The sequence below is a fragment of the Tachysurus vachellii genome, chromosome 17 (assembly GCF_030014155.1).
Source record: "Tachysurus vachellii isolate PV-2020 chromosome 17, HZAU_Pvac_v1, whole genome shotgun sequence".
NCBI lineage: Eukaryota > Metazoa > Chordata > Actinopteri > Siluriformes > Bagridae > Tachysurus > Tachysurus vachellii.
This window is the reverse complement of record NC_083476.1, coordinates 3478817-3506068: the sequence shown is the minus strand read 5'-3', so window position 1 is coordinate 3506068 and position 27252 is coordinate 3478817. Positions and strand designations below refer to the sequence as shown.

The following is a 27252-nucleotide window of genomic DNA, read 5'->3' as shown; positions in this document are numbered from 1 at the left end:
ATTTCCATATATTTTAATTTGCTTTTTAAATGTGCCTCATTTGTCTGGACCCAGATCAAAACATCTAAATTTTGTCCGATTCCCCGACTTTCCTTCAGCTTCAACCGCTTCTTCACTGCTGGTTCGTTTTCTTTGTAAATGTGTATAAACCTTTGCATTAGTTATGTATTTGATATAATAAGCAGAAACCTTAAACAGGATCAACTGAACTTAGTGACTCTGTTTGTAACGGAAAAGACGAACAGACAAAAAAAGAAAGCAGGAAAGACTCATTTATAGAAGGTCAAAAGAAGGATGAAACACACTGTAGTGTTTAAATGCTTAGATTTAACCTTTTAGATTTTAATCCTTAACCTGGATCACCGAAAGTTAAGGTATTTTAATCCATGAACAGAATTATTAAACAGTTATTATCTAAAAAAAAAAAAACTCCAGGTGTTCAGTCAGGCAGAAGTAACAAGGAAGCCTTGTTAGTATTTTTGTCATTTATTTTATGAAAAACAGAACTGAACCCAGCATAGAAGAGAATCCAGGTAGGCGATTACATCAAATGTTATCGTGTATCCATCCCGAAGTCCAAGCCTACGTCTACAGACACCGAATCCTCCGTTCCACCGCTCATCCATACGACCGACATTTAAAGGAAGAAAACTATAAACAGCTCAAAAACGTATAAGAAAGATACAATAAACTGGCATGCATGTCAAAGATAAAAAGTAAACATTTCTTTTTTTTTTTATTATTAATATTTTTTTCAAAATATAAAAAAAAAGGAGCTATCTTTTTTTTTTTTCCCAGGGCCTAAAAATGAACTAGATTTATTGTTTATTTATATTTATATATAGATTCTTTATATAGTTTTCAGTCTGTTTCTAAAAAGATAATCACTCTGGTAAAACTCGATATGGCTTGATGACCAATACGATCAAAATGTTTTAGAAAAAAAAAAAAAAGGTTAGGGAAGCTTAAAAAAAATAATAAATTTCATCGTTATTAAATATGGAAAGAAGGTGGAAGGCTTAAGCCAAATTATGCAACAGAATTTGCATTAGTGCCTTAATTAGTGTTGGAGTCCAATAAATCGGATTTATTATTATTAGCAATAATAATAATAATTAATAATAATAATAATAATGGCAAACTACATCTTCAAATTGCATGAACAGGAAAAATGGGTTTAAAACAATGATCATATAATCTTCATAAGAAAAATAAAGAGGAAATTTAACATTTCATAACTTGTCAAAGAAGAAAACAGGCAGCACGTGGAACAAGTTTGAGTTGGGAGCAAATATTAGCTGGGCAATAAACAATCATTTATTCATATGACAAAGTACATGTGTAATGTAACACCTGCTTCTTTTTTTTTTTTTTTTGCCTATACATTCAGAGCTCAATGATGTCGAGCATGATTGGAGGAAGACTCTGCGATTCCATGATCATTCCCAAGAGACCAAAAGTCCTAAAAAAAAAGGGTTATTCTTACTTGACAGCATTTGAGTGTTTGAAGTACAAGGATTTGTTTCGATAAAAAAAAAAAAAAAGAAAGAAAAAAGAAAAAGAAACGTGGAGAAACAGAGTTGTCTGTAATCGGAAGGCTGAAATACATTTACTGCTCAATGCGGTTTACACAGACGGAAGACTAGCACCTCAACGCACCGAGTGCTTGATTGATCACGACCCCAATCACACACACAGTCATGAAGTCGCTCAGAAATACGCAATCTCTCATGTAGGTAACTTAGACGTGTCTTTTGAATTCTAAAACATTGTTGGATTTTTGCTATGAAAGAGAAGCAGAGGATCTTCTGGGCGAAAATGTACACCACTGATTTTTATGAAATGTTTTTATATTTTTAAAAAAAAAGAAAGAAAAAAAAGAACAGAGGTAAAAAAAAATTAATTACATAAATCGATTGATGGCACAAAAGGAGTATAAAGAGAAAATAAGGAAGAAAGAAGGAGGAAAAAAAAAAAAGATACAGAAATCCAGCTGTAAAGGACTCAAGAAAAAATAAAATAAAATAAAAATAAATTAAATACAGAGACTGCACATGAAGAGGAGCATTTGGAAGAACAAGAGAGGTGGAAAAATGGGAAAGAAAAAAAAAAAAGAAAGGAAAAAAAAAGAAAAAGAAAAGAAAGAAAAAAAGAAAAGCTGTCCACAAGCTTCCGTTATTTCTTTCTTGACCAAAGACGCCATTGGATTCTGTTTTCTTTTTTTTTCTAGCAAGCAGGTTGTGAGAATTCTCTATCCATCGCTTCCACAAACTCTTCAAAAAAGGTTTTCTTTATAGCTTGGCTGATCTAAAACATCCCTTTCACGTTCAATGGAAATATGTGATCACTTAATTTAACTTTTTTTTTTTTTGTTTTTTTCCCCCATAACAGTATTTCTTAGAAAAACAAAATCGAGTTCAGACATGATGCATTTTCATTGATTTTTTTCTCTCTCTCTTATAAAAAGTCTTAGAGGAAACAATCACGACTGCATACGACATTAAAAAAAAAAAGAAAAAAAAAAAAGAAAAGAAAAGAAATTAAAAGTGGAAATAAAATGGATCAGTCGGAGTCACTGCTGTCTGAAGTGGAGCCGCTGGAGCTGCTGCTGCCCGAGTCTGAAGAGCTGCTGCTGCCGCTGAGCCGTGAAGGACCCGAACCTGGTCCGGCGCCACCTTTCTCTACGGGTACACACACAAAATAAAGACGTTTAAACAGGTGCACTATGAACTGTGGTCCATGAACTTATATTGTACGGTAATAATACTAAATAGCAAAATAATAAGTTAAACATGTAGTAAACATTTTATTGCTGAAATCAACAAAACACGCAGAGAAAAGATAAAAATATATCGACATTGAGCTGCTTTTCTGCTCACCGTGTCCATAAAGCATTACTGTAATCTTTCTCCCTTCACTTTGAACTGACCGAACTGATCAAAATTGCTGCTCGCTGGATCTTTTTGTGCCACTTATTCGTTTTAAACTCTGCACACTGACAAATATTCTACTAACACGTTTACTGAATCTCTCTCTCTCTCTGCCACACGAGCAGCCGATTAGATACCTACATGGATGAGGTGTACAGGTGTTCCTAATAAAGTGATCAAGTTCGTACCTTCCCTTTTACCCCGAGGACTGAAGCCTATCCTTTTGATCTGATACGTTTCTCTTGTTTTACTCTAAAAGTGCACTAGTTGTTATTCCCGGTGGAGGAACGGCGGTAAAATAACAACGCAAGGAGAGAGAAAAAAGAAACCGATTCCAACAGCAGGGGTTTTATTGTTTTGCCTCAGCTTTTTTTCTTTGTCGTTCCTTTATAGACCGAGGCAGAAGGAAAGCCAAGACGAACATTATGGCTATTTTGGATGATCTGTGGCAGCTATTCCTGCTCTGGTCCTGGAGCTTATTGACTGACTCCGTTTCCAAGGTTTTGTTAATGCACAATTACTTAAGTAATACCTCGTGTGTGCACTTTTGTGTAGCACCACCTGCTACACATGACCACTTCTGGGAAATGATTACAGCTGGAATTTTATGTATTTTTTTTAAGTAATAAGAGGCGGCGAACTCGACGTCTGCTCGATTCTCCCCGTCACCTATAACCGTTTATCCCGGACAAGTGAGTAGGAGGGAGCCGAGGAAGTGAACTGAAGTCTAAATTGGAACCGGGCCAGGGACTTTCATGCTGTTATTAGGTTTGTGCTGCTGTTCCGCCCTCCGTCAACGGTGTATTTTTTTAGCACGGGTTCAGAACGGCACTTACGTAAGGGTCTCCTCTGTTTCTTCTGTAAACAGGTTTTGACGTATCGCTCGAGCTCACGCAGGGTGGAGGGTTTGAGTGTCTCAAAGTCGATCTCGATCTCGTCGGGGTTGGAGTCTCGCAGCGAAGGCTCGCGGGACTGGATGATGTGCACCACTCGGCCCAGCTTCTCTCCGGGCAGCCGGTTGATGTCCAGACTGAGCTGCCGCTTCTCGTCGTACGTCATGGGCAGAGCCGCGTCTTCGTCCTCCGACTCGTAGCCTCCTCTGGCTCCCTTCTTAGCTTGCCTGATGAAAGTGGACACGGGTTATACGTATAACAACGGATGAAATTTTGCCTTAGGAAAGACTAGAATAGCTTTAATTGTTTACGGCACAAAAAACATAACATATGAGTTCAAACCTGTTGCCGGGGACGGTGCTGTTAGCCTTCCTGGCCGGCGCCTTTTTCTGCTGGATCGGTTTCGCAAGCTGCCCTGCTTTAGCCTTCTTATCCTCCTCTAGCTTGCCTTTGTTAAGCTTGTTGTCTTTCTTTTTCTTGTCTTTGTCCTTCTTCTCTTTCTTCTTCTTTGGTTTGCTGACAGGAGCCTGCGACAGAGCAGCTAGCTGCTCGTGGACGGCTTTCAGCTGGGGATAGAGGCAGGGAGAGGGGGATCAGCGATCTGGCCAAATGAACAAATAAAGCATCACAGCAGACAGATTACACAAAGCACATTATTTCTATCATAACTAAGCTCACACGGTTTGCATTCAGGTGTTCCAGCACAATTTACACAAATATCAGAATTAACACCAGCGCTCTGTGACCATTCATTAGGACCAATTAATAAAGGTGTAATAATACTGATTAGCAGTGTTATTACACAACAGCCTGAAAAGATAAATACAATACATTAAAATGATTACTTCAAGCTAAAAAAAAAAAAAAAGTTTGGCACATGATATCGACACCAAAGGCAACACGGTTCAAATTCTTTTTGGAGACTGTGAATACAAACGTTTTCTCTGGAAGAGTTTTTAAACTCATCTGCATTCTTTCTTCATCCAGAAAAAATAAAGTGCAAGTGAAAGTATGTCTGCATTCAAAGCCAAGCCCGTTAAGACTGAAGAACACAAACACATTGTGCTCATGCATTTCCTAAATGTTCCTTACATATGCAGGATATTTTATAGCAGGTCGTCTATCTGATCAAGAGTCGAACACCGTATCGGCTAAACGCAACACGTACGCAATATAAGCTGTGGCTTACAGAAGCCACCAAGTGTTTACTGTCTATACCTAATAATAATAATAATAATAATAATAATAATAATAATAATAAGATCAACAACTGGATTATACAGTTACATTTATAATATTATAACAAACAAAACAAAACTGTAGTTGGGTGCAAGATTATACAGTTGCATGTCTGGTTTTGCACAGATCTGGACATATAAGAAAAGAAAAAGAAGGAAAATAAAAAAGGAAAAGAAATGGGCGTTGTCATGCTGGGACATGCGTGGGGGGCCTTTTAGTTACAAATGAAGGGAAAATGTACTGCTACAGGATACAAAAATATTCGGCAGATTAAGAAAGAACTGCATGAGAAAAGAAAAAAAAAAGATATATACATGTTGTTGGGGGAAGGAAAAAAAAAGTCAGTGTGTTGTGCTCTGTTACAGAATATCAGCCCATGCAATTCCACATCTGGATTCTTTTATTGAAACAAACCCCCCCCAAAAAAACCTTTACATGCTTTTCTGAGATATAAACTTCCAATGCAATCCGGCTACAACGGAGTTAAAAACATTCGTAGCTCCTCTTAACAGAGTTCGACATAACATTGTTACAGAAAACATCTGAACATATGACAGCTGTGTAACACAAACATGTCAACTGTTTTAACTAAAGAAAAAAAAAGAACCTCGGTTGGGTAAATGAATTAATAATCGACTTTACAACCAAAATAGGACAACATTAACTGAGTGATCTCGCTCAACAACATCGTTCCTTCTGTTTCCGGTAGCTGGTACAGAAACTTAATCAAACATTGTACAAAAGTGCAGTAGAGGTCCTGCCTGCTTCTTATCTTTCTACACAGAGCAAAATCCTGTTTTCTCTTTCTCTTCCCTGAGCATTGCATCGCTGCAGTATGAGGGGACAAAAAGGAAGGCAACGGCCCTGGGACGGAGGGACTGGCTGGGGTCTGACTCGCCTGACTACTCTCCTGATCCTGCTCCAGCTGGATGGGTTAGAAACGTAAAGACGAAGAAAACGCCGTTAACATACAGCACTTCGAACTTTAACCTTGAACATTATTAGGCTGTAAATCCTATTTTGTGTGTGTGTGTGTGTGTGTGTGTGTGTGTGTGTGTGTGTACAGGCTGTTACCAAACACTTCGCTCATGTGGTAAAATAAGACTTTAACCTTACAGTGATGGTTGTACAAAATTAAAGCAGATCGGTCAGAAAGTCAGCTGTCCCTTGTCTCCGTGTTGCGATAACGAGGTGGCGGCATGTGTTTGTTTTAGATTTTGACATTTCAGAACGTTTACCTACCTGTTTTTACAAAACCTTTATATCATTTTTATACATATTGCCCCATGGTCATAGAGGAATGATCATTAATTCAGGCATCTGTGTGTTTAATGCTTTAACTTGGAGTGAAAACCAAAAGGATAAAAGTCCAATTGAAATCATCATGAAACACAAGTAAGCACTACTAGAACCACTACTCGATAGATATACATCTAAATTTAGGTTCTACAACACAAAATAAAATAATTAAAAAAGAGAAAGAGAGAGAGAGAAAGAGACCGACCCCGGTGAGGGCCTGTGAAGATATGATGTCTGGACCTTGTTGTGAAACCCACCTGTTCCGCACCCACCTGTTCCTGCAGCTCAGCGAGGCGCGTGGCTCTTTCCTCCTCAGAGTCGGAGCTGTCCGAACTAGAGGAGTCGCCGCTGCTCTCACTGCTTGCCGTGCTTTTACTGACCACGCCCGCTCCAGCAGCAGCGCCCGCCACGCTCACCTCCGCCGGCTCGTCCGGCATCTTAGCGAAGCGCATCTCAAACATGTCCTGTTTAGACACACATCCGTCACGCATGACTGGGTTAATTACTTTACTAACCACTGATGATCAGACAAAACACGTGTAAACCCTGACCTGTAGTTTACGTGCCATGGCGACAACCTCGTGATCAGGCGGGTTGTACTTATAACAATTTGAGAACATTAATCGCACGTCGGAGGCGAAGCTCTGCGCATCTGGGTACTCCCGAGCGTCCATCTTTTTCTGCAACGTATTTAAAACACAATTGTTACAGCCTTATAAGAGCTGTTAATGTAAACAAAAAAAGCTGAGTGACAGCAGATTGACAACCAATTTCAGGGCCAGAAAATTGCAAAACGAATATGCATATGCAAAAGAAAAAAAAAAGAAAAAAGTAGCTATCTATGGATTCTATACTATATTTCTAATCATTGTCACTTCATACTTTGACTGTACTTAAGTCCATGGGGTGTTTGATGATGTCATGGTAGTCGTGCAGTTCGAGTGCCTCAGCGTCGACGGGTTTGTAAAATGGCCAGGCGTATGCGGCGTGCTTCTTGGACAGCATTTCTTTCAGGATGGTGTCGCAGTGTTTGAGGTGCTCGTTGAGCCGTCCCCGTTTGCCTCCGAGCAGACCCGCTTCGCCGTCGTCCAAGTCTTTCTTGGGTGGTTTGATGGGTCGCCCCGTGCTCTCTCTCCGCAATGACACTTTGGACTGCTTGCTCTCGGAGAGAGGGTTAGGAGATTCGCTGCTGCTGGCCGTTATGGCAGAGGTAGTGGGTGTGGTGGTGTCTGCTTTCCTCTTTACCCCTTTCTTCTGGGACAAAAGCAAATACAGGTGAGATGCAATCATGGACATGTGGAGTAAAAAATAAACAAACAAACAAATAAATAAAGGAGGACGCTCGTGTTTTGTCCCTTTGTTACGGCACTTACTTTGCCGAAGGGTTGCGAGGGAGGCAAGCCAGGCATGATGGGGGTGGCAGGTGTGTTCTGTATAGTGGGTGTGCTGGGTGTGACTGCAGGCACTGGAGGAGAGATGACTGGCGGCTGAGAGCCTGGCGAAGTGGCAACCGGGAATGCGGAGGTTGGCGAGCCAGAAGTCACCGTTCCCTCCTGCTGACCTGCATTTAAACCGGTGAAAGTAATTTATATTCAGCTGAACACACGCAGCCGCAATACCGCTGTGAAACAAACAAAGTGACGCACCTGGTCCAGGTTTGCGACCTTTGCCTTTAGGGGCAGGAGGAAGCAGCTCCACTTCCTCTTGGGGCATCAGAGCAACCTTCTGCAGAAAGATCTTCTCCAATGCTTGAGCCATTAAAACGATGTCATCTGTTGGCTAGTCAATAAAAAAAATAAAAAAATAACAAAAGAATCATAACTATTGTGGAAGAGCTTGTCACGTGCCTCAAGTGGTCAGAAGCAAACTTTACAGAATTACTCATTTTCCTATTAGGCTTTTACTAAAGCTTGAGCCAGCATAACACTAATAACATTCATAGTACTATTACACTGCTTTTCTTTAAACAAAAAACGTTTACATAACATCTGACACCATGTAGGAAACACACCCAATGCCATTAATGCCAACGAGTTGATGTTCCACCACATACCTTGTTGTAGATGTAACAGTTGGTAAACATTGTATTGAAGTCTTGCATACATTCGCTGGCACTCCAGTAGTACACGTTCTCTAGCCTTTTCTTGATGGTTCCCATATCCATAGGATTCTTTATTATCTTGTGATAATCCTTAAAAAAAAAAGCAAAAGCAAACAAAATATTAACATGAACAGCTATTAGAATTAGTTCATCAGAAAAAGTAAGATAACTATAGATCAGTGAATGCTAACAAACCCTAATTCCGAGAGATAAAATTAACATCATAATGCATTTTGTTAAGCATCCTTATCATCATATCAATGCTATAATATCTCCTTTTGTTATTCAATGTATTTATTAAGTAAATGTGAATACTATGCAATGCAACATGATTTTATTTATCATATTCAACCAACCCCTATGAGCTAAACTCACCGGCAATCCAAGCTTGATGGCGTCGACTGGCTGGTAGAAAGGCCAGGCGAACTGATGCCTCCACAGAGTCTTGACCACGACATTCTGCATGTACTGCAGCTGATTGGTCTTGCGACCGGGTTTAGTGGCATTCGTCACCTCGGGAGGTGGAGGGTTGACGATTTGAGGAGGTTCTGGAGTTGGTGACGTGACATCCGACATTGCGGTGTGTGGCGGCAGAGCTGCTGCTTTAGTCGGCTTGCCGGCTCCGCACAAATCTGATGTTACTGTACAGGTCTGACAGATGCTTTCTCTGAGTTTGTCTCTTGGTTTCGCTCATCCGAGAGAGACTACATCCCATTGCAGGACCTGAACTTGTAACCTCTGGTAAAAAAAAATAAATAAATAAATAAATAAAATAAAGAACCAAAGCAGCATGTGGTTAAACATTCATGGTCATAGTTTGAAGAAAGTAACCAAAATCCTATTGGGAGTCAATCAAACAGGACTTCGACTTGATTTATATTTGCTTTGTCTCTAATGTGTCACTAACTAGAGTAAGAATTTACTTTTCCCTGATTAATTAAAACTCAGTTATAACGAACGTATAAAAGCGTCCACTGACTCTAAATTGCGTTGTTTCCAACTTGATGCTGATTGTTTTTTTTAACAACAGCAATAAAACAGCAAACCTCCAAAGATGACACCTTTTCATCGTTTTTTAAACTCTTGTGTTATGTCCATGAGAAGTATTAGTTTCTGTTGTAACAGCATAAGAGGTATAATTAATAACGCTTCCCTTTAGACTTTCCCGGCACGAGAAAACTCTCTCACTGCTTCTATAAACGATACGAGACGCAAGACCTCAGCGGCAGTGAGACATATTTTTTTTTGTGCCAAAAATAATCAACATCTGTACATAACATCATCGAGAGATGTGCACCGTTTTACGGTCGTTCTGTTTACGTCAGATTTTCTAATCGTCTCTTATTAACCTGAGATTCTCTTATCCTTATCTCGGAGGAGATAAGAAACAAATCTGATCAGGATTTGAATACGGGAAGTCTGTATGAATATAAAAACCACAGAGGAACGACTAGAAATGGGAAATTATCCCAGGGACTCTGTGTGTGTGTGTGTGTGTGTGTAAAATCGAGCATCCTGTTGTAGTCCCTGTGTAAACTGTTACTCTTAGCAACAAGATCATAATAGAACGAGCGCATTGATATAAACCTAGTATTCGAACCTACAGCCGGAACTTCTGTCAAGACTCCCGGGTTAGAAAACTGACCAATCAGAATGGAGACCTCAGCAGCGCTACGGTATAAATTGATTGCAGTCAGTGACCCGGGTTATGTGTGTACACTTTAATACTGTGACTGGAGGAAAAAAGTTCTCCTCCCGCGTAAACCTGCTAGCTAACATACCAGCCTGTTAGCACGATAGCTACATTTACCTTATAACTCTGCTTTAACCAGATACGATTCATACATCTACACATACACCGAGACTATAGATATCACTTAGAAATAAAAAACGATAGCTGGAAAAACTGGAATAAAGAAAGTTTATAAACAATAAGAGCTCACGAGCCACAAGGCTACATCACAACATTTAGCTAGCTAGCTAGCATCATAAAGCTACATTTAACTCACCGCGATTCTGTGTACAAAAAAATAAACGTGTAAAGGAAATAAATTCTTAGTGACCTGATAGTGAAACGAGGATCTGTTTAAAGAAAAAATCGTGCAAATCAAAACCATAATACGTTCGTGTAGAATGGAGGGAAAGGCGATATTAGCATGCGTGCTAAACTAGCACTGGGTTTGTTTTGCTTTATTTTCACAACCTAAACGCTAAAGATTTATTTAGCGTTTTATGTACAAAAGCTACATAAGAATTAATCCGGATTTTTTTGCAAGTGAAAAAAAAAGAAACCTGTTGCGAAGCAAAAGAAAGAGAAACTAGCTTTAGCGCTGTAGCTAGTTAGCGACGGCTTGTTAGCAAACATCCATCAAAACATGGCGGGCGGGTTTTTAGCTGCTTTAGCATTTAGCATGCTAGCAAATGTAGTCCATTGCTACGTCGGACGAAGCTTAAATGACTAAAATGTAAAATATTTCACACAATGTTTATAATATAAACTCGCTCGTCTATGAAACCATGAATTCGGGAAATAAAATAAGGTTAAAATGCTACTAATGTCTTGTATTTTCGCGAGACAGAGACGGAGCTTTGTGTTGAAAACAATGCTAGTCGCTGTAGCGCGCTAACTCACATATGCATGTATACATGAGCCGAAGTGCATATTTATCTCTCAGCCACTACACCGTCCCATCACCGCATGATATCTGCATGCGACACGCGTTAGAAACAAAATAAAAAAAATATATACTACGTTACTTTTATCGTGGCTCCAGGTGGACTACAGCCAGTGAGTGATGCGGGGTCGCTCCTCTAGGCAGCACAGAGATGAGGTACAAAAAACGCCAGCACATGCGCGTTGGCGCGAGTTTTTTTTCCCCACCTGTATTCCGGGCAACCAAATTTCATTCGGTAGGAATTTTGGTAGATTAGACTCCACCAATCAGATAGCCTGAGTATGAAATTCTAACCAATCCGAGAAATGAAGGTGGGACTTAGAAATACAGGTGCGAAAACTAACACAGGTTGCGAGCGAGCGCGCGCCTTATTATATTATATATAACTTTCATCGTATTGTTTTGTTTTTCTTCCTTTAGTATGCAATATATCAGCTATAATTTGATGATTTACCCAGCACTTTATTTATTTTATCACATTCGCAGGCTTTAGGGTTACTTTATTGTAGAAAAATATAATTGTTTTTCTATTTTGCTGTTTATTTGTCTTTATAAAGATTTTTATAGGCAGGCTTAAACTAACTTTAGTAGTTGTACTGCTAATGATAATATCAACTGAGTTCCGAGTTATGAGTTTAGCCATTCATTAACTGTATAAAGAGTAACTGTATAAGGAGTAACTGTATAAAGAGTAACTGAGAGTAACTGTATAAAGAGTAACTGTATAAAGAGTAACTGAGAGTAACTGTATAAAGAGTAACTGTATAAAGAGTAACTGTATAAAGAGTAACTGTATAAAGAGTAACTGTATAAGGAGTAACTGTATAAAGAGTAACTGAGAGTAACTGTATAAGGAGTAACTGTATAAAGAGTAACTGTATAAAGAGTAACTGAGAGTAACTGTATAAAGAGTAACTGTATAAAGAGTAACTGTATAAAGAGTAACTGTATAAGGAGTAACTGTATAAAGAGTAACTGAGAGTAACTGTATAAAGAGTAACTGAGAGTAACTGTATAAGGAGTAACTGTATAAAGAGTAACTGTATAAGGAGTAACTGTATAAGGAGTACATTCAAATGAAGAGTCTAATAGACTAATTTTTCAATTTTAGTCTAATTCACTATCCTGTCACTCAGCGCTATGGTAGAAATTCAGCATTTAATCACATACTCTCACTAAAATGTTTTCCTAATTGATTTTATGTAAAGTTTTCATTTAAAGTCTGAGTTTTTATGACATTTCAGATGCAGCTCATGAAACAGCTCAGAGAAGCACAGTTCAGTATAAAGGAAATCACTCAACTTTTTTTTTTGCAATTTGTCTTTGAATCCATGTGGTGGATGTGCTTTCTTTTTAAAGCTTCAGATGTGTATATACAAGGTACGTTTGGCGTTGCACGAAAAAAAAATGTCCTTCTTTAAAGGACAAGTCAAGTTCGACTACTGCTCAGAAGGTCATTGGTTCAAATCCCAGATCCACCAAGTTGCCACTGCAGGGCCCCTGAGCAAGGCCCTTAACCCTCAATTGCTCAGGTTATAGAAAAAATATGTCTTTCTGATCTCTTTGTCTTACAAAATGTCCATTACAGAATAAATGTGGTAGCTCAGTGGTTAAGATGTTTGACTACTGCTCGGAAGGTCATCTGTTCGAATCACAGGTCCACCAAGTTGCCACTGCAAGGCCCTTAACCCTCCATTGCTTAGGTGTATAAACTGAAATAAAAAATAAGATGTAAGATGCTGTAAATTGAAGATTCCATGTTTATTATAAAGATCATACACACAAGAAGTTTGTGATGTTGTTATTCTTGAATAATACTATACACGTCCTTAGTGAATGTCAACACTGATGACTTTATTTGGTTGTTCAACATTTTGGAACTACTGATATCTAAAAAAAAAACCCTTATGGAGCAGTGCGCGTTCACGCGATGCAGTTTTTCCCCCCATCCGCGCCTCCATCTTTGCGCATGCGCATTGCTCACCTCCACGCCACATTTCTCTGCCTGGAGTCTCTCCATCAAAACCTGCACAGTTTACCGATTCAATGTAAACACAAAAACGTGGTGTTTTTCACGCACTCGTTTATTTTGGGCTAATCGCGTCTGGTCCACTCGGAGAGTTAAAAACACGCCTACAGAGTCGAGGGTGAGGGATGTTTTCTACTCGATCTTGTATTGTTTGAATGAATATAAAAGGATTTTTGAGTTTCTTCTTCGGTTTCGCGGCATTTCAACCGACCAGGATATAAAAAACATCCTTGTTTGCTTTTCATTAAATCACAAGCTATTAAATTTTAACGAGTTTAAAACGTGATATTTAAGCGCGTTACCATTTTATCTTTTTCGCTAGCTAGTTAACGTTAGCTAACGTTTTTTTTTTTTTTGTGGCTGTATCCCAAACGGCTCCGAGTCAACATTTAGGGCGCTACGTTAGAGTGCGCGTGAGCCGTTTCTGAGGTGCTGTAGGGCACCTAAGTAGGGAACGACTAGCCGATTGGAACGCGACCCCTGTAGGCCTCGTTTTGCTTTCTAGCTAGCTAAACAAAAGTAATCTCCGCTTCGTGTGCGTTGTTACACCAGATTTTGGAGATCGGTTTACTCAGTAAAGGGTTTATTTTTCTGATCCAGCATGGTTAAACAGGGTTTAGGTTTATTATTAGTAACTAACTTTACGTCCTGTATGTACCGTTCGGTGTATGTAGCATTAGCTTAACTAGCATAGTGCTGCAGTAACGCTAGCTAAATGCTACATTCTTCTGACTAGCTTTATGAATGAATGTATATTGGAGTCATTAGTTGCTGCCGTTATTTTGTGACACTAACTGTAGATGCAGCAATACATGTAGGTATTAAAATGTTTTTGCTTTGTATTAATACATGTAGTTATTTATATTATATTCTTATATATAGAGACTTCAATTAAAAAAGCCCAGTGTTGTGGATCTCTCTGTCTATCTATCTGTCTCTGTCTATCTGTCTGTCTCTGTCTATCTGTTTGTCTCTATCTATCTATCTATCTATCTATCTATCTATCTATCTATCTATCTGTCTCTGTCTATCTATCTGTCTCTGTCTATCTATCTGTCTCTGTCTATCTATCTGTCTCTGTCTATCTGTCTGTCTCTATCTATCTATCTATCTATCTATCTATCTATCTATCTATCTATATCTGTCTGTCTGTCTGTTTATTCAAAAGAAAAGAACAACTCATATAATTTGAGGTTTTGTTCTACCTTTGGCTTTGATAACGTTACTTGAGTTAGAAGTTTAAGCTTAAATGCAAACATATGAATTTGTGTCACAATCCTTTCAAGATGTGTGAGTGAAAATATATCTAAAATTCAGAATAAAGTTAGCAAGTTATCAGTTTTGTCAAAAATATAATTTGGGAATCATTTCAGACTTCAGTTTGAGTTCCGAATTAAACATTGGATGCAAATTGTGTGGTCATAACATTCAAATTCTGATTTTTGCATTTCTAACAAAAATGTACCTCCTTGCCTCCAAAGAAAAAAGTGACATAAAGCAATCAGCTAACCAATGTATTTGTTTTTTTTTTAACACTGTTGTAATACTCGACTTCATATTGTGTTCCGTAATATGAAAGCTAATTTATTCCCATGTTTTGGATTTGTCAGTCCGGCTGAGGTGGAAGCTGCGTCTCTAACCCCAGTCCCTGCTCCTCGCTCACTATGGCAAGTGAAGAGAAGAAACCAGAGACTGAAGCGACTAAAACGCCGACGGCCTCCGCTGCTTCGGCCGGCCAGAGTAAAGTGAGCATCTGTGTTTATTACAGTATTAAAAAACAGCTGGTGTGTCACAGGGCCTTATTACATTATTGCATTATAGAGCGATTGTATTCAGTAGCTTTTCTCTGCCTCTCATTTTGTGTTATCAAACTGGTCAAATTTCTCACTGCAGTTTTCATCCTTTCATGCAGGTTTGTTATTTTGAGGATAGGCGTATTCTTACAATTCTTACATTGTCACATCACGTTAATACTCAGGAGAGCGCCGTTGTTAGGAAAATAATCGTTTTATTACTGTCTGAAATTCCAGACTTCATATTGTGCTTCTCACTGCCCTGTTTTCTGTGATTTTTATCCTGTATAGTCCGCACCTGCGAAGCCTAACTACACACTGAAGTTCACTCTAGCGGGCCACACGAAGGCCGTGTCCTCGGTCAAGTTCAGTCCAAGTGGGGAATGGCTCGCCAGCTCGTGTGAGTAAATTTGTCTGCGTCACATCGAGTCCGTCACAATAACGTCTCCCCGTACACGCTAACAATGGCTCTAATCTGGAAACGTTTAACGAAACGAGAACCACGATGGGACTGTGTAGAACGGCCACAACGTTATACATGATTCACTACAACGTGGTGGAAACGTAAATAAGGATAACTTACCCTCAAAAGCCTCACTTTCAGTTGGAACAAGTCCAACTGTGTGTTTTATAGTTGTTTGTTTTGAATGACGCAGTAATAACCGATATTAATAGCATCTCAGTGTTGGTTTTTTTTTTGTTGTTCTGTTTTTTTTTGGAGTAGAACTAAATAAGCAAGTGAATATATGTCTCCTGTGAATACCTGCTTCCTAATATAGGAAGCAGGTATTAGACAGAAGATGCAACATTCTTCAATTTAACTTTTAACTTATAACTGGCTTTGTTTTTCAGCTGCTGATAAACTTATCAAAATCTGGGGTGCGTATGATGGGAAGTTTGAGAAGACAATATCCGGACACAAGCTTGTAAGTGGAAGCGTTTTGTTCTTCACACCCAGTTTTCTAGCATTAGGAGTTGTTTATGTTGTCATGGTTTCTGTCCCCCCCCCCCCCCCCACACACACACACACACACACACACACACACACACTTCATCTGTCTGTGGACTGACATTTTTAGATGGGATTATTTGATGTCATTTCCACACACAGCCTAAGTCTGAGAAGACTAATGCATGTTTATTTTATGTTTTATTATTAGCTTTTAAAACTGAAATATCACGGCACGTTTGTTTATTTGCCCAATGTTGCCCAATCACATGGGCATTTAATTGGATTAGTGTGTTGAAAGTTCTGAATAACAAATTGAGCAAAATTGAAGTTTTATCCTGACTCTGATTTAGCATCCCAGAGCCACCTTAAACTAAACTGCATCCAAAAAAAACTCTGTCCTCTCTAGGATTCTGTACCATTTGATTTTCCAAGGGCCATGCTTATTAAAACACAAAGCTTTTATATTCTATCAAAGTTCAAACTTAGGGGTTTAAAAGAGGCTCACGCTTGTCGATGATTGTCTGCGTACAGGGAATCTCGGACGTAGCCTGGTCCTCCGATTCCAACCTCCTGGTCTCAGCGTCTGATGACAAAACACTGAAGATCTGGGACGTCAGCTCCGTAAGTCCTGAGCTCCTACTACTGTGGAACGATGAGAGACATAAGAGAAGACATCAAACATATGACACAAGTCTAAAAAAGATCACTGTGTTTAGGAACAATGTGAGTAAAACCAGAGGTACGATATTGAAAGGTTTGTTTGTTTTTTCCCCTCTCTTTGATTTGTTAGGGAAAATGTCTGAAAACCTTAAAGGGCCACAGCAACTACGTGTTCTGCTGCAATTTCAACCCTCAGTCCAACCTCATCGTGTCTGGATCAGTAAGTTCACTTCCTCAGGCTTCGTTTCCCTTCACGTCTTTATGTACGACAGCTGAATGCCGAGTGTGCGTAAATGTAACTCTGCCCTTTCCCCCCCCCGTTCACGTAAGTTTGACGAGAGCGTGCGGATATGGGACGTTAAGACGGGGAAGTGTCTGAAAACATTGCCTGCTCACTCGGACCCGGTCTCTGCAGTGAGTATCCGCTTTGTGCAGCGTAGGGACTAAAACACACCAGGACATGCTGATATAGGAAAATAATCACCATTTGTAGAAACGACACATCCTGAAAACCTGTTCAACTTTTCAGTTATCGTAGCTATTAAAGAGTCATGACATAAACGGTATTTATATGTAACTTTACGCTCCTTCTGCTTCAGGTCCATTTTAACAGAGATGGCTCTCTGATAGTGTCCAGCAGCTACGATGGCCTGTGGTGAGTAAACCTCATAAGAACTTGACGAGAACGCTCGAACCCGTTACGTACAACTCTTGTCGCTAATGCTCGGTTTTAACACTGTTACAGCCGTATTTGGGACACAGCATCAGGCCAGTGCCTTAAAACACTCATTGGTAAGTTCTTAAACACTAATAAGCAATAGAACATCTCGCAGAAGCAGCTTTTGCATAATCATCATCATCATCATCATCTAACCCTTCATGTCTTCTTCAGATGATGACAACCCTCCTGTGTCTTTTGTGAAGTTTTCCCCCAATGGCAAATACATCCTGGCTGCCACGCTGGATAAGTGAGTACCAGCCCTCCTGCCGACTTCCTCTCCTGACTCAATTTATATATATATTTATATATATTTTTTTAGAGCGCATTGATTTATTTCATTTCATTTCTGTCGTCTGTAGCACCCTAAAGCTTTGGGACTACAGCAAAGGAAAGGTGAGGACTATAACTCTGGAAAACACGGCAACGTTATTTTTAATGAGAAAAGTGGCCTGCAAATTTTCATTCAGGTTTTTCTGCTTATTAACTCTTGTTTTTTTTTTTTTTATTTTTTTTATTTTGTCTTTTAAGTGCTTGAAAACATACACCGGCCACAAAAACGAGAAATATTGCATATTCGCCAATTTCTCCGTCACAGGCGGCAAGGTAAGGCGTCGTCATCTTTTAGCATGTGACTTATTTTAAACATTACATTTATTTACTTTGACCTAAGAATAGGCATTTTTATACTCTATGATTTTTGCAAAATTTATTAACTGTGATTTGTGTTTTTATTTATTTATTTATTTATTTTCTCTTTCTTTTTCTTCCCCCCCGACTCTAAGTGGATCGTCTCGGGTTCAGAAGACAACATGGTTTACATCTGGAACTTGCAGACTAAGGAGATCGTACAAAAACTGCAGGGTCACACAGGTAAAGAAAAAACTACAGCTAGAACTGTTACCCTAGAACTGTACAAGACTTAATTATTAAATAAATTACATATGAACTGTTACTGTTTTTTTAAATCTATTTATTATTAGTATTAGATAAGTTGCCAGATTGCTAGAGTTTTGTAGTTGTTCCAGTTGGGTGATGGGCTACTGCTAAGCAGATGGTGTTACTAGGGGGTTGCTGCATCATTCCATGGGGTTGCTATGCCGTTGCTAAGTGGTTGCTATGCCGTTGCTAAGTGGTTGCTATGCCGTTGCTAAGTGGTTGCTATGCCGTTGCTAAGTGGTTGCTATGCCGTTGCTATGTAATCCCAGGTAATGACTCTTGGTGTCGTGATCCTTGAGATCCCTGGGAATTTCAGCTTGTTTCTAGCAGGTTAATAAGTTCACCCATCATCATGAGTCCCTGCGAACAACCTGTTGCTATAGAAACAACCTGTACTGTGCCTTACAATTTGAATCGCCGTCAGAGAAATTTATCACCACGTGACCAATCAGATTTGAGAATTCTACAACGCAGCGGTAAAGCACCACCAGTAAATGTTCTCGTTTTTCTTTTTTTCTTCTAGATGTCGTGATCTCGACCGCCTGCCACCCGACAGAGAACATCATCGCATCAGCAGCACTAGAGAACGACAAGACCATCAAGCTGTGGAAGAGCGACTGCTAAGCTAGAACACACGCAGGCTTTATTTTATTATCGTTGCTTTTTTTTTAATTTTGTATTTTTCATTTTTTTGGGGAAGACGGACATCTATTACGAGGAACACAAGGCCAGGTCGTTCACACCCACGATGGCTTGGTCTTGGCAGGAAGTGTGGCGTACACACGTGTCCAGAGCAGCAGGCGCAGAGAGACTCACGTTAAAAAACACCACTTCTTTTAAACCATCTCTGCACTAAATTCTCTCTCTCTCTCTCTCTCTCTGTATATCTCTGTATATCTCGGCCTTACCTAAACATGAGATGTTCTCTTCTTTGATCAATTAAATCCTTCAGCGCTGATACGTGGATATTTTGGTCTTGTAGATTCTAGGCAGCTTCGATTCCCTTCCTAGCTAACAGGCTTTCTCACGTTTGTTCTGTTTTGTAGAATGTGTTGATTTTGTACATTAACTCGAGCCAGAAGCGAACCATGAGTGTGCGTTCAGTGGAAAAAAAAAAAACTAAGCAGTTCTCTCACACGACATGATCTGATCTGGGTATTGTCTGTCTCCAGTGTTTATCGTGTGCCTGATTCTGTGCCATTTTAAGGTGGAATTTATTAAACCGGCTACACAGTTTAGTGCCCACGGTGTGAGATGGTATAAAAAATAATGTTTTTGTTTTGTGTTTTTTTTTTTTTTTGTTTGTTTTTTGCTGTTATGTATTTCTCTTTTAAAGAACAATTACACCCTGGATTACTTTATAATCTTTATAAAAACTTGATTTTCATTAGCATCCGTTTATTTTGTCACAAACTTGAGTTTCGGTTTAAACGTCTTTCATTTTGGCTAAAAAAAGTGCTTTCCGATTTTACCTGTTTGACCCAAGCTGTTAGAACGATCTCTACCTAACGACAGAAGCGGCGGCCCTTTATTCTTGAAGCACGTGGACTTTCGTTCCTTTAACGCCGAGACATTTTCTACACCTATGTGAACTCTCAAAACTCCTCAAGCTTCATGTTTCATGTTCAAGCAGCACACAGATTTCATAACACGATTAACTGATGTGATTTGAAGCATTCGGTGAATATCCAGTGTTACGATGTTGTCACCAACACCTCAAAAGTTTCGTAGAAATGCTCAGATTTGCGTTTTGTGGATTATTTCAGTATAAGTGTTGGGGCTGCCTCAGATTTCTGGAGCACTGATTTCTGGAAATGGGTTAAAAGTAAATACTTAAAAAAAAAAAAAAAAAAAAAAAGTATTTTTTTGAGATCCATTGATAAAGATTATCTCGTAAGAAAAATTGTAGGTAATTTCACTTCCTGTAAAAATATTTTCTAGCGTATAAATTCAGTCGTCATCATCCTGCAAGTCTGCAACACTTTAGGTATTTTGTGCTTAGACGCAAGGATCTTAAAAGTTGCTTTATATGTTACGTAGCTGCGTCTGTGGAAAATAGTGACCAAATACCAAGCTGGGCTTTAGCACTGCCTCAGGTTTGTGTAACCTCCCATTCAGCTCTCTTTCTTTGTGCTCTTACTGTGTGTGTGTGTGTGTGTGCAGTAGTAATAATGGTGGATGAGTGTTGTATTTTCCTGCAAAGTGAAGGTTGGTGTTAAACCCAGCCTCTGCTCTTTCTCTCTCTCTCTGTTGAATTTCAGTGTGATACAAGGGCTGCATGAGAAACTGGACTTGACCTGTGACTCAATAAAGTTGTTCTTTTTTTTCTTTCTTTCTTTCTTTCTTTTATTTTTTATTTCACGTTATAGCTGAACCTGACGGCGTCATGCTCCGAGGTAAAACGTTGAGCTCATCGTACTGTCGATTCCAGCTGCAACTGACCATTTTAATGGATCTAATGAGAAACTGGTGTAAATGAGTTTCTAATAAAATCAAGACTCAAGTTTTTGATTTTTGTTTACACACACACTTGATTTTCTTTTCTTTCCAGCTCATTGTAGATTCATACAGTCCTCTAATCGCACTGAGTCTGCAGCTGATCATGTCATGGTCGGTGTGAGTGATGCTCACCTTAAATACAATATAAACAGCATCGATTTTTTTTTTTTTTACAAACACACTGTTAGAAAACACCCTGTGATAGATCGGTGTCCTGTACAGGGTGAACATTGATTTGTGTCTTTGTTAGGCTCTAGGTTCCCTGTGACCTAGTAGGGTATATGGTATAGAGAATGGATGGATGTTTGGAAAAGCTTGCTTTAAACAGACTACGTAAACCTCCTCCAATCCAATCCAGAGCAAGCAGATTTTCTGTTAATTGATTAGGAATTAGTGTTGGGTCTGTGGTGAACTCGGAAACTGTGCTGACCTGTTAGTTCCTCGAGAGCTCTTGGTTGCTTAATTCCACTCGACTACAAACTTGTAGAAAGGACATTATTTACATTTATATTATTTCCTGTTTATTGTCACCCAATGAGGATGAGGTTCCATTCTGAGTCTGGTTCCTCTCAAGGTTTCTTCCTCATATCATATCATAGGGAGGTTTTCCTCACCTTTCGATGTCACCTCTTGTCTTGATCATTAGGGATAGATTTTCTATACTTCTGGAAAGCTGCTTTGCGACAATGTGAATTAAAAAATCAAATGAATTGAATTAGGAACCTAGGAACTTGGGCCACTTGACATGAAATAATAGCAATCGCAAATGTTGATCTCTTGTTTATCGTGTTTATTACAACTAACACGAGGCTCACAAATCCACCTACTACGTTTTCAGGAGGTTGAAAAAAGTCCACATGGAAGTGAAGAACATATTAATTCCACTCTTGGAGTAATCTAAGCTCAGGATTGATCTGGAACTCTTTTTGTACTTGCCACAGCGAATCATCTGTTTCGACCTAACACTATCCTCAGCATCCTTTACTCTCACACCTGTTACCTTCATGTCCTCATTTAACACATCCATATATCTCCTCTTTCACCTTCCTCTTGACCTCTTACCTGGCAGCTCCATCTCCAACATCCTTCTACCAATAAAACCATCTCCCTCCTCTGTACATGTCTAAACCATCTCAATCTGGCCTCTCTGACCGAAGTCTACGTCCAAGTATCTAACAAAAAAAAAGTAATTTTAGTCGCAACACATCTGCACAGTTTCCCAGAGAATTAGTGTGTCTAAATTAACAAAAAAAAAACAAAAAAAAACTTTTATCTAAAAAAAGATTCTTTAATACTATATACAAACCCATTCAAACAGAATATTACAGTAAGTCAATAAATAAACGAATGCCAAGTTTCATCATTTTAAACTTTAATTTTTTTCCTATTCTCATGAAAGAACAACAACGAACAAAGCACAAATAACATCTTAAAAACAGACAAAAAAAATAGGCAGAGGATCCTGACACTCAGTGACGGATGAAAAAAGAAAACAACAACAACAACAACAAAAAAAGAAAGTACAGGCAAAAGCTGCAAAGGGGTTTCACCGGAGACTTCTCCTTTCCTGTCCCCGACTTTTATATAGATCTGAGTTTTTCCACTCTTTCGCATATCAAATCAACGTTTACACGACGTATACAAACGCCCACGAAAGGAGGTATGAAGGGCGGCATGAAGAGACTTACAGTAAGCAAGAGATAAAATTACAATTGTACAAAAATAGATCTTTTTAGATGTCTCTTCTTTTGTAGCAACTAAACAAGTGATTGTGTTACGGTCAAAAGATCATGCTCGTCAGGCGATTAGAATTTTTTCAATCTCCTTTATTTCAGAACTCATGGAGTCGATTCGGATCACAATGCGTATTTCATTTCATTACATTACGTAATCGTAATCATAATCATAATCAAAGGCTTTCCTGATTATCACTAATTGATAGCTGAAAAGATTCAGGTTTTAAAAAATGCACCTGAAAAACCCGTTTTTTGAGGATTGCCACGTTGTATATACACACAGCTGAGCTTCGTCTTTGCCTCACGGTAGATTTTTTTTTTTTTTTTTTGGCTTCATCGTCGCAGTTCTTGAGGTCTCATAAGGATGATTGTGATTGTAAAACAGTGAAGGAGCTGGTGCGTGATCAGGTGTTAGCGCTCAGACCTGCTAGTACTTCAGCAATTTTTATATTTATATATAAACACTCGTAGAACCTTTCTGAACATTACACAGTGCAATTAGTCCTGTTTTTATTTAGTAGATGTTACTGAAGCACTTTCTCTCTCTCTCTCTCTCTCTCTCTCTCTCTCTCTCTCTCTCTCTCTCTATCTCTCTCTCCTTCTCTCTCTCTCTCTCCTTGCTAACATTGAAACATTGAAAACATTTAAGGAAAGGATTTTTGTTAAATCTCTATATATTTAAATTTCTAAATATATACACATGTACATATAGACAAAATATAGCTTTACGGTATATATAAAGCATTTACGATGTCGATCTTTTAGTTCAGAGGACTTGTGTACGCTGCAGGAGAGCTTGTCTTTGTTCTTACTGATTTCACAAATCTGTATATGGCTTCAGGATCCCTGTGGTGTGACAATCCTTCCCTTAAGACCTGATCACGTTAAAAAAAAAAAAAAAAAAAGTCGTCCATTTCCCAAATATAAGACTGAAGGTGCTTCTGGGTTTTATCCACAAATCTGAATAACGGACAGTTTTTCAGCAGATGTTAAGGAGTAATCTGATTTAGGTTGGTTTCTCTGGTTTAAGGAAAAAAAAAAGAGACATGATTTAGAAAGACATGTTTAGTGTCTGAAGATTCTTTAGTTTTGCACCGGCGCTACAAAGCTACTATTGCTAAAGCACCCAAAATCCTTTCTTTTTTCAGAAGCACATGCTGAACTCTTCACACAGCTAAAGAATGACGTTTACACGTGTATCGCCTGTCACCTGACGTGTTCTTGTGTAAAACATTACATTCAGGTGGTAAATAACATAAGACTTTGTTGACTTGGTTTATTTCCATATCTATTTTCTTCTGGATTGTCAAAAAGGAGTCAGACGAGACAAAAAAATTAGCCGGCAATGTGGCACAATTCATCTACATATTAATGTACTGTTCTTGTTCTTTTTTTTTTTCTGATACACTAATAAAGTAAAATATGTCCTAAGCACATCCGTAAATGTGCAAATAACATTTTCTGAGGAAAAGATATTGGGTGCCATTTCTTGTCAACTAGATTAGCATCTTAGCTACAGTGCAAAAACTAAAGGACAAATTAGAAGTCATTTATAATTGTTTACTTGATTAACTGATTCAAATTTTGGTTCAGTGGATCATTTTTCTAATTAATTAATGAATTTTTTTGCAACTTTTCCCCTCAGAAATCCTGTTTCCTGTGTTCAAGCCTCTTTTCATTGCTGGCTACTAAAATCTAGCAAGAAAAACAGTTCCCCGTTCAAAAGAGGATCATTTATCTGCTAATAAATCTCAGTTAATTCTATTAACTGATCAATAAATCATGCACTGATGTTCTCCACCCCTTTGTCCAGCTGAAGGAAAGATATACTTTGAAAAAGTGCCATTTTCCCCCCAAATGAAATCCTTCAAGTAATTCTGCAGTGCTGCATGTCGTCCACTAGGGGGAAGTCTCTCACAGCTTTCTCATTTCCTCACTGCAAATAAAGGAGTTCTGTATGCATACACATTAGCACCGGGTCACCAAACCCTGGTCCTGCTCCCCTCTTAACCTCGGAATAAAAGTTAGACTGAGGCTCAGGGTTGGTTTGGTGTGCTGTAAAGACTTTGAAATGAAAAAAAAAAATAGCGACCTCACCATGGGCAGTCTTTGGAAATAATGCTAAGATGCATAGTTCAGCAGCAGCAGCAGCAGCGTTAGGGGGGGAAAAAAAAAAGAATTAAAGATGGAGAATATAGGAACATTACAAAGCTCAGGAAATTTCAGACTCAAAACAATCTTAAACGACACTTGTTTTGCCCAGAGAAGTGCAGGTTGTGGAGGGTCATTGGCCCCTGTTCCCTTCAAGAGCCCATTAACCAGCTAAGGCTCAGAATACAAGGTTAAGTGCTAACAAACAAGAACATCCTCATAAGGTCAGCTGCGTCAACTGTGAGGCGTTTTCGTCGAGAGTAAGGGTTTCAGGGACCAACGACTGAGGAGTGAAAGAGGTAATTACATGTTGTGAAACAGAAATGAATACTGAGTGTGGCAGTAACGTTGTGTACGAGTGATGCGTCGTCCCAAACCTGGGTTTGACTATGAGGGATGTGAACTCATGTACCGCAAAAGACCTGCTTTAGTGACTGGACTTCTTTGAGAGGCCCTGCCCATATGTACATGGATGGTTTTTGAAAACGTAGTTTTTATCCCTCTGTTAAAAAAAAAATAATAATCTGTCCACACAAACGATTGTTTCGGTAGTTTCAGTATTTTTGAACAAAAATTAGTTTGCACCAACATTGTTTTTGAATATGTATCTCTGCTCACACCGTGTTCTCGAAAGAATGTTTGTCCAGACAGTGTTTTCGAAAATCTTTCCGTCCTCATGTCTCACATGACCACACAAACCCTGTAGGTAGCCATAATATGTCAAAAATGTTATGACAATCGCCTCAGAAAGAACATTAGAGAAGGTGAAATGCATTCATTCATTCATTCATTTTCTACCGCTTATCCGAACTACCTCGGGTCACGGGGAGCCTGTGCCTATCTCAGGTGTCATCGGGCATCAAGGCAGGATACACCCTGGACGGAGTGCCAACCCATCGCAGGGCACACACACACTCTCATTCACTCACGCAATCACACACTACGGACAATTTTCCAGAGATGCCAATTAACCTACCATGCATGTCTTTGGACCGGGGGAGGAAACCGGAGTACCCAGAGGAAACCCCGAGGCACGGGGAGAACATGCAAACTCCACACACACAAGGCGGAGGCGGGAATTGAACCCCGACCCTGGAGGTGTGAGGCAAACGTGCTAACAACTAAGCCACTGTGCCTTCCTAGGTGAAATGCAAATATCTGAAATTATATTATCATCACGTCATATCATCATATTTGAAATTATAGCCCGAACAGGTAAATCTGGTCAGCAACACGTGCTCAACAAGCAGCACAATCTCACGGTGTGTTTCAGATCCACATGAAAGCGTGAAATTTTGAAGCTTTATATCCAGTGACCCAACGTGTATCTTTTGTGTGGACAGGAGGTTAAAACACAAAGAAGGCAAAAACTACGTGATCAAAAATATCCGTGTACGTCCGGACGGGAACCGAGACACAGTGAAAAGTCAAGCAGAGTTGTGAGCGGAGTCACTACAACCAACATGTTTTTTGCTTCCTGTCCCCTCACGAGATACGGTTGAAACAGTGGGACGGTATTGTTTATCAGTCTGCTGAAGAACAGAAAGTCAGTAACAGCCAAGCATTCAATAATCCAAGAGTTTTCACTCAAAGCCATAAATGTTTCCCAGTTTTTACATAGTGCTTGATTCTCCTGCTCTAAAAGCTCGCCGTTTTCATCCTCATCGTCGTCGTCATGATTACGTCGACGTCCAATACTCCATCTCTGAGTGCGCTTCTCTTTAGACGCCTGAAGCCGGTTGTTGTTGAGGCTGTTGAAGCCTTGCCGTGAAGCTCGTCCTTCGCTTTCCTTCTCCTGTAGTCAAGATCATCTCCACGGCCTCGGTCCTGTCGTTCTCCAGACCAGCTTCACGGTCCCCTGACACTTCCAGCAATCCTTCTGTCTTAAGAACTCATGTTGTGTTTTTTCCTTTCTTTTTTTTTTTTCTTTTTACATTTAACCAAACACGAACTTATGGTTCATCATGTTATCATCATGTCCTGTATTGTTTGTTGCCTTTGAGTCCCACTCACAATTATTAATATTTTATTTATATCTTTATACAAGGTATAAAAAAAAGAGGCCCTTTGGGGCGCGTTACGAGACACTGATCCCCTCTCCTGTGTGTAACGTCACATGATCAGTCTTGTTAAGTTAAGGAGGAGGGGCTAGCTTCCTCTTTTCCTCTTCCTCTTTGATATGTTTACGTCATTTGATGGGGTGCTTCCAGCATCTCCATGAGGAAGGTGTCGATGGGCGTGTCCCCGATGAGCTTGAAGAAGAACAAGTGTTCGAGACACTTGAGGCCAATAGAACGCAGCGCAGGCAGCCGCAGCAACAGCTTCGCAAACCTGTTACACACACACACACACACACACACACACACAATTAGATACAATTACACTACGCAGCACAACTGACAACTGAAGTTTCGCTATCTACACTGCACAGATAAATAGTCTGGACACTTAACACACTTATCGCTGATGTTATAAAGACTTCCAGGAACAGAGCAGAGCAATGCACTTAATAACAGACCTGCTTAAACAGCTGGGCCAATATTTATTTAATCTAAGCTTTTAATTAGAAGGAAAATCGGAAGCATGTCCGAGAACTCTCGCTGAGCCGACAGGAAAAAAAAATCTTGTGACAAACACA

The 27252-nt window shown here is 39.3% G+C and overlaps 3 protein-coding genes across 12 annotated transcripts in view; 1 reads left to right on the top strand and 2 right to left on the bottom strand.

Annotated features, from left to right (window-relative positions):
• Positions 1–467: 467 nt before the first annotated feature.
• brd3a (bromodomain containing 3a) lies at positions 468–11337 on the bottom strand. Of its 3 annotated transcripts, none has more exons than XM_060890307.1 (11): positions 11220–11337; positions 8838–9200; positions 8415–8552; positions 8008–8140; positions 7735–7922; positions 7244–7615; positions 6913–7041; positions 6619–6825; positions 4166–4389; positions 3767–4050; positions 468–2681 (listed from the first exon to the last, which is right to left on the bottom strand). In XM_060890307.1, exons 2-11 carry the CDS (start codon positions 9036–9038, stop codon positions 2563–2565), a joined length of 1995 nt encoding a protein of 664 aa, XP_060746290.1. In that variant the 5' UTR covers positions 9039–9200; positions 11220–11337; the 3' UTR covers positions 468–2562. The 3 variants fall into 3 exon arrangements, with proteins under 3 accessions (XP_060746290.1, XP_060746292.1, XP_060746291.1); XM_060890309.1 differs by having other exon boundaries at positions 6634–6825; XM_060890308.1 differs by having other exon boundaries at positions 7244–7612.
• Positions 11338–13099: 1762 nt separating this feature from the next.
• wdr5 (WD repeat domain 5) lies at positions 13100–20556 on the top strand. Of its 2 annotated transcripts, none has more exons than XM_060891073.1 (14): positions 13100–13284; positions 14777–14911; positions 15251–15359; positions 15812–15885; positions 16443–16532; positions 16702–16791; positions 16902–16985; positions 17171–17226; positions 17317–17363; positions 17464–17539; positions 17652–17685; positions 17821–17895; positions 18075–18162; positions 18752–20556. In XM_060891073.1, the coding sequence occupies exons 2-14, from the start codon at positions 14831–14833 to the stop codon at positions 18850–18852; spliced, it is 1005 nt and encodes a 334-aa protein (XP_060747056.1). In that variant the 5' UTR covers positions 13100–13284; positions 14777–14830; the 3' UTR covers positions 18853–20556. The 2 variants fall into 2 exon arrangements, with proteins under 2 accessions (XP_060747056.1, XP_060747057.1); XM_060891074.1 differs by lacking the exon at positions 13100–13284 and adding an exon at positions 13796–13980.
• A 1526-nt stretch (positions 20557–22082) lies between these two features.
• Positions 22083–27252, bottom strand: part of rxraa (retinoid X receptor, alpha a) — a 100494-nt gene continuing 95324 nt past the window's right edge. For all 7 annotated transcript variants that reach the window (XM_060890468.1, XM_060890470.1, XM_060890469.1 and 4 more), the window contains one exon: positions 22083–26945. In XM_060890468.1, coding sequence (XP_060746451.1) covers positions 26798–26945 — 148 coding nt within the window. In that variant the 3' untranslated portion in view covers positions 22083–26797. The remainder of the gene's footprint in view (positions 26946–27252) is intronic.

Coding starts and splice junctions, on each gene's coding strand:
- wdr5 (XM_060891073.1), top strand. CDS start 14,831: ATGGCAAGTGAAGAGAAGAAACCAGAGACTGAAGCGACTAAAACGCCG. Junction 15,360..15,811: donor GGAATGGCTCGCCAGCTCGT/GTGAGTAAATTT, acceptor TTTGTTTTTCAG/CTGCTGATAAACTTATCAAA. Junction 17,686..17,820: donor GGGACTACAGCAAAGGAAAG/GTGAGGACTATA, acceptor TTGTCTTTTAAG/TGCTTGAAAACATACACCGG.
- brd3a (XM_060890307.1), bottom strand. CDS start 9,038: ATGTCGGATGTCACGTCACCAACTCCAGAACCTCCTCAAATCGTCAAC. Junction 7,042..7,243: donor TGGACTTAAGTACAGTCAAA/GTATGAAGTGAC, acceptor AATACGTTGCAG/AAAAAGATGGACGCTCGGGA. Junction 6,826..6,912: donor CCATGGCACGTAAACTACAG/GTCAGGGTTTAC, acceptor GTGTCTAAACAG/GACATGTTTGAGATGCGCTT.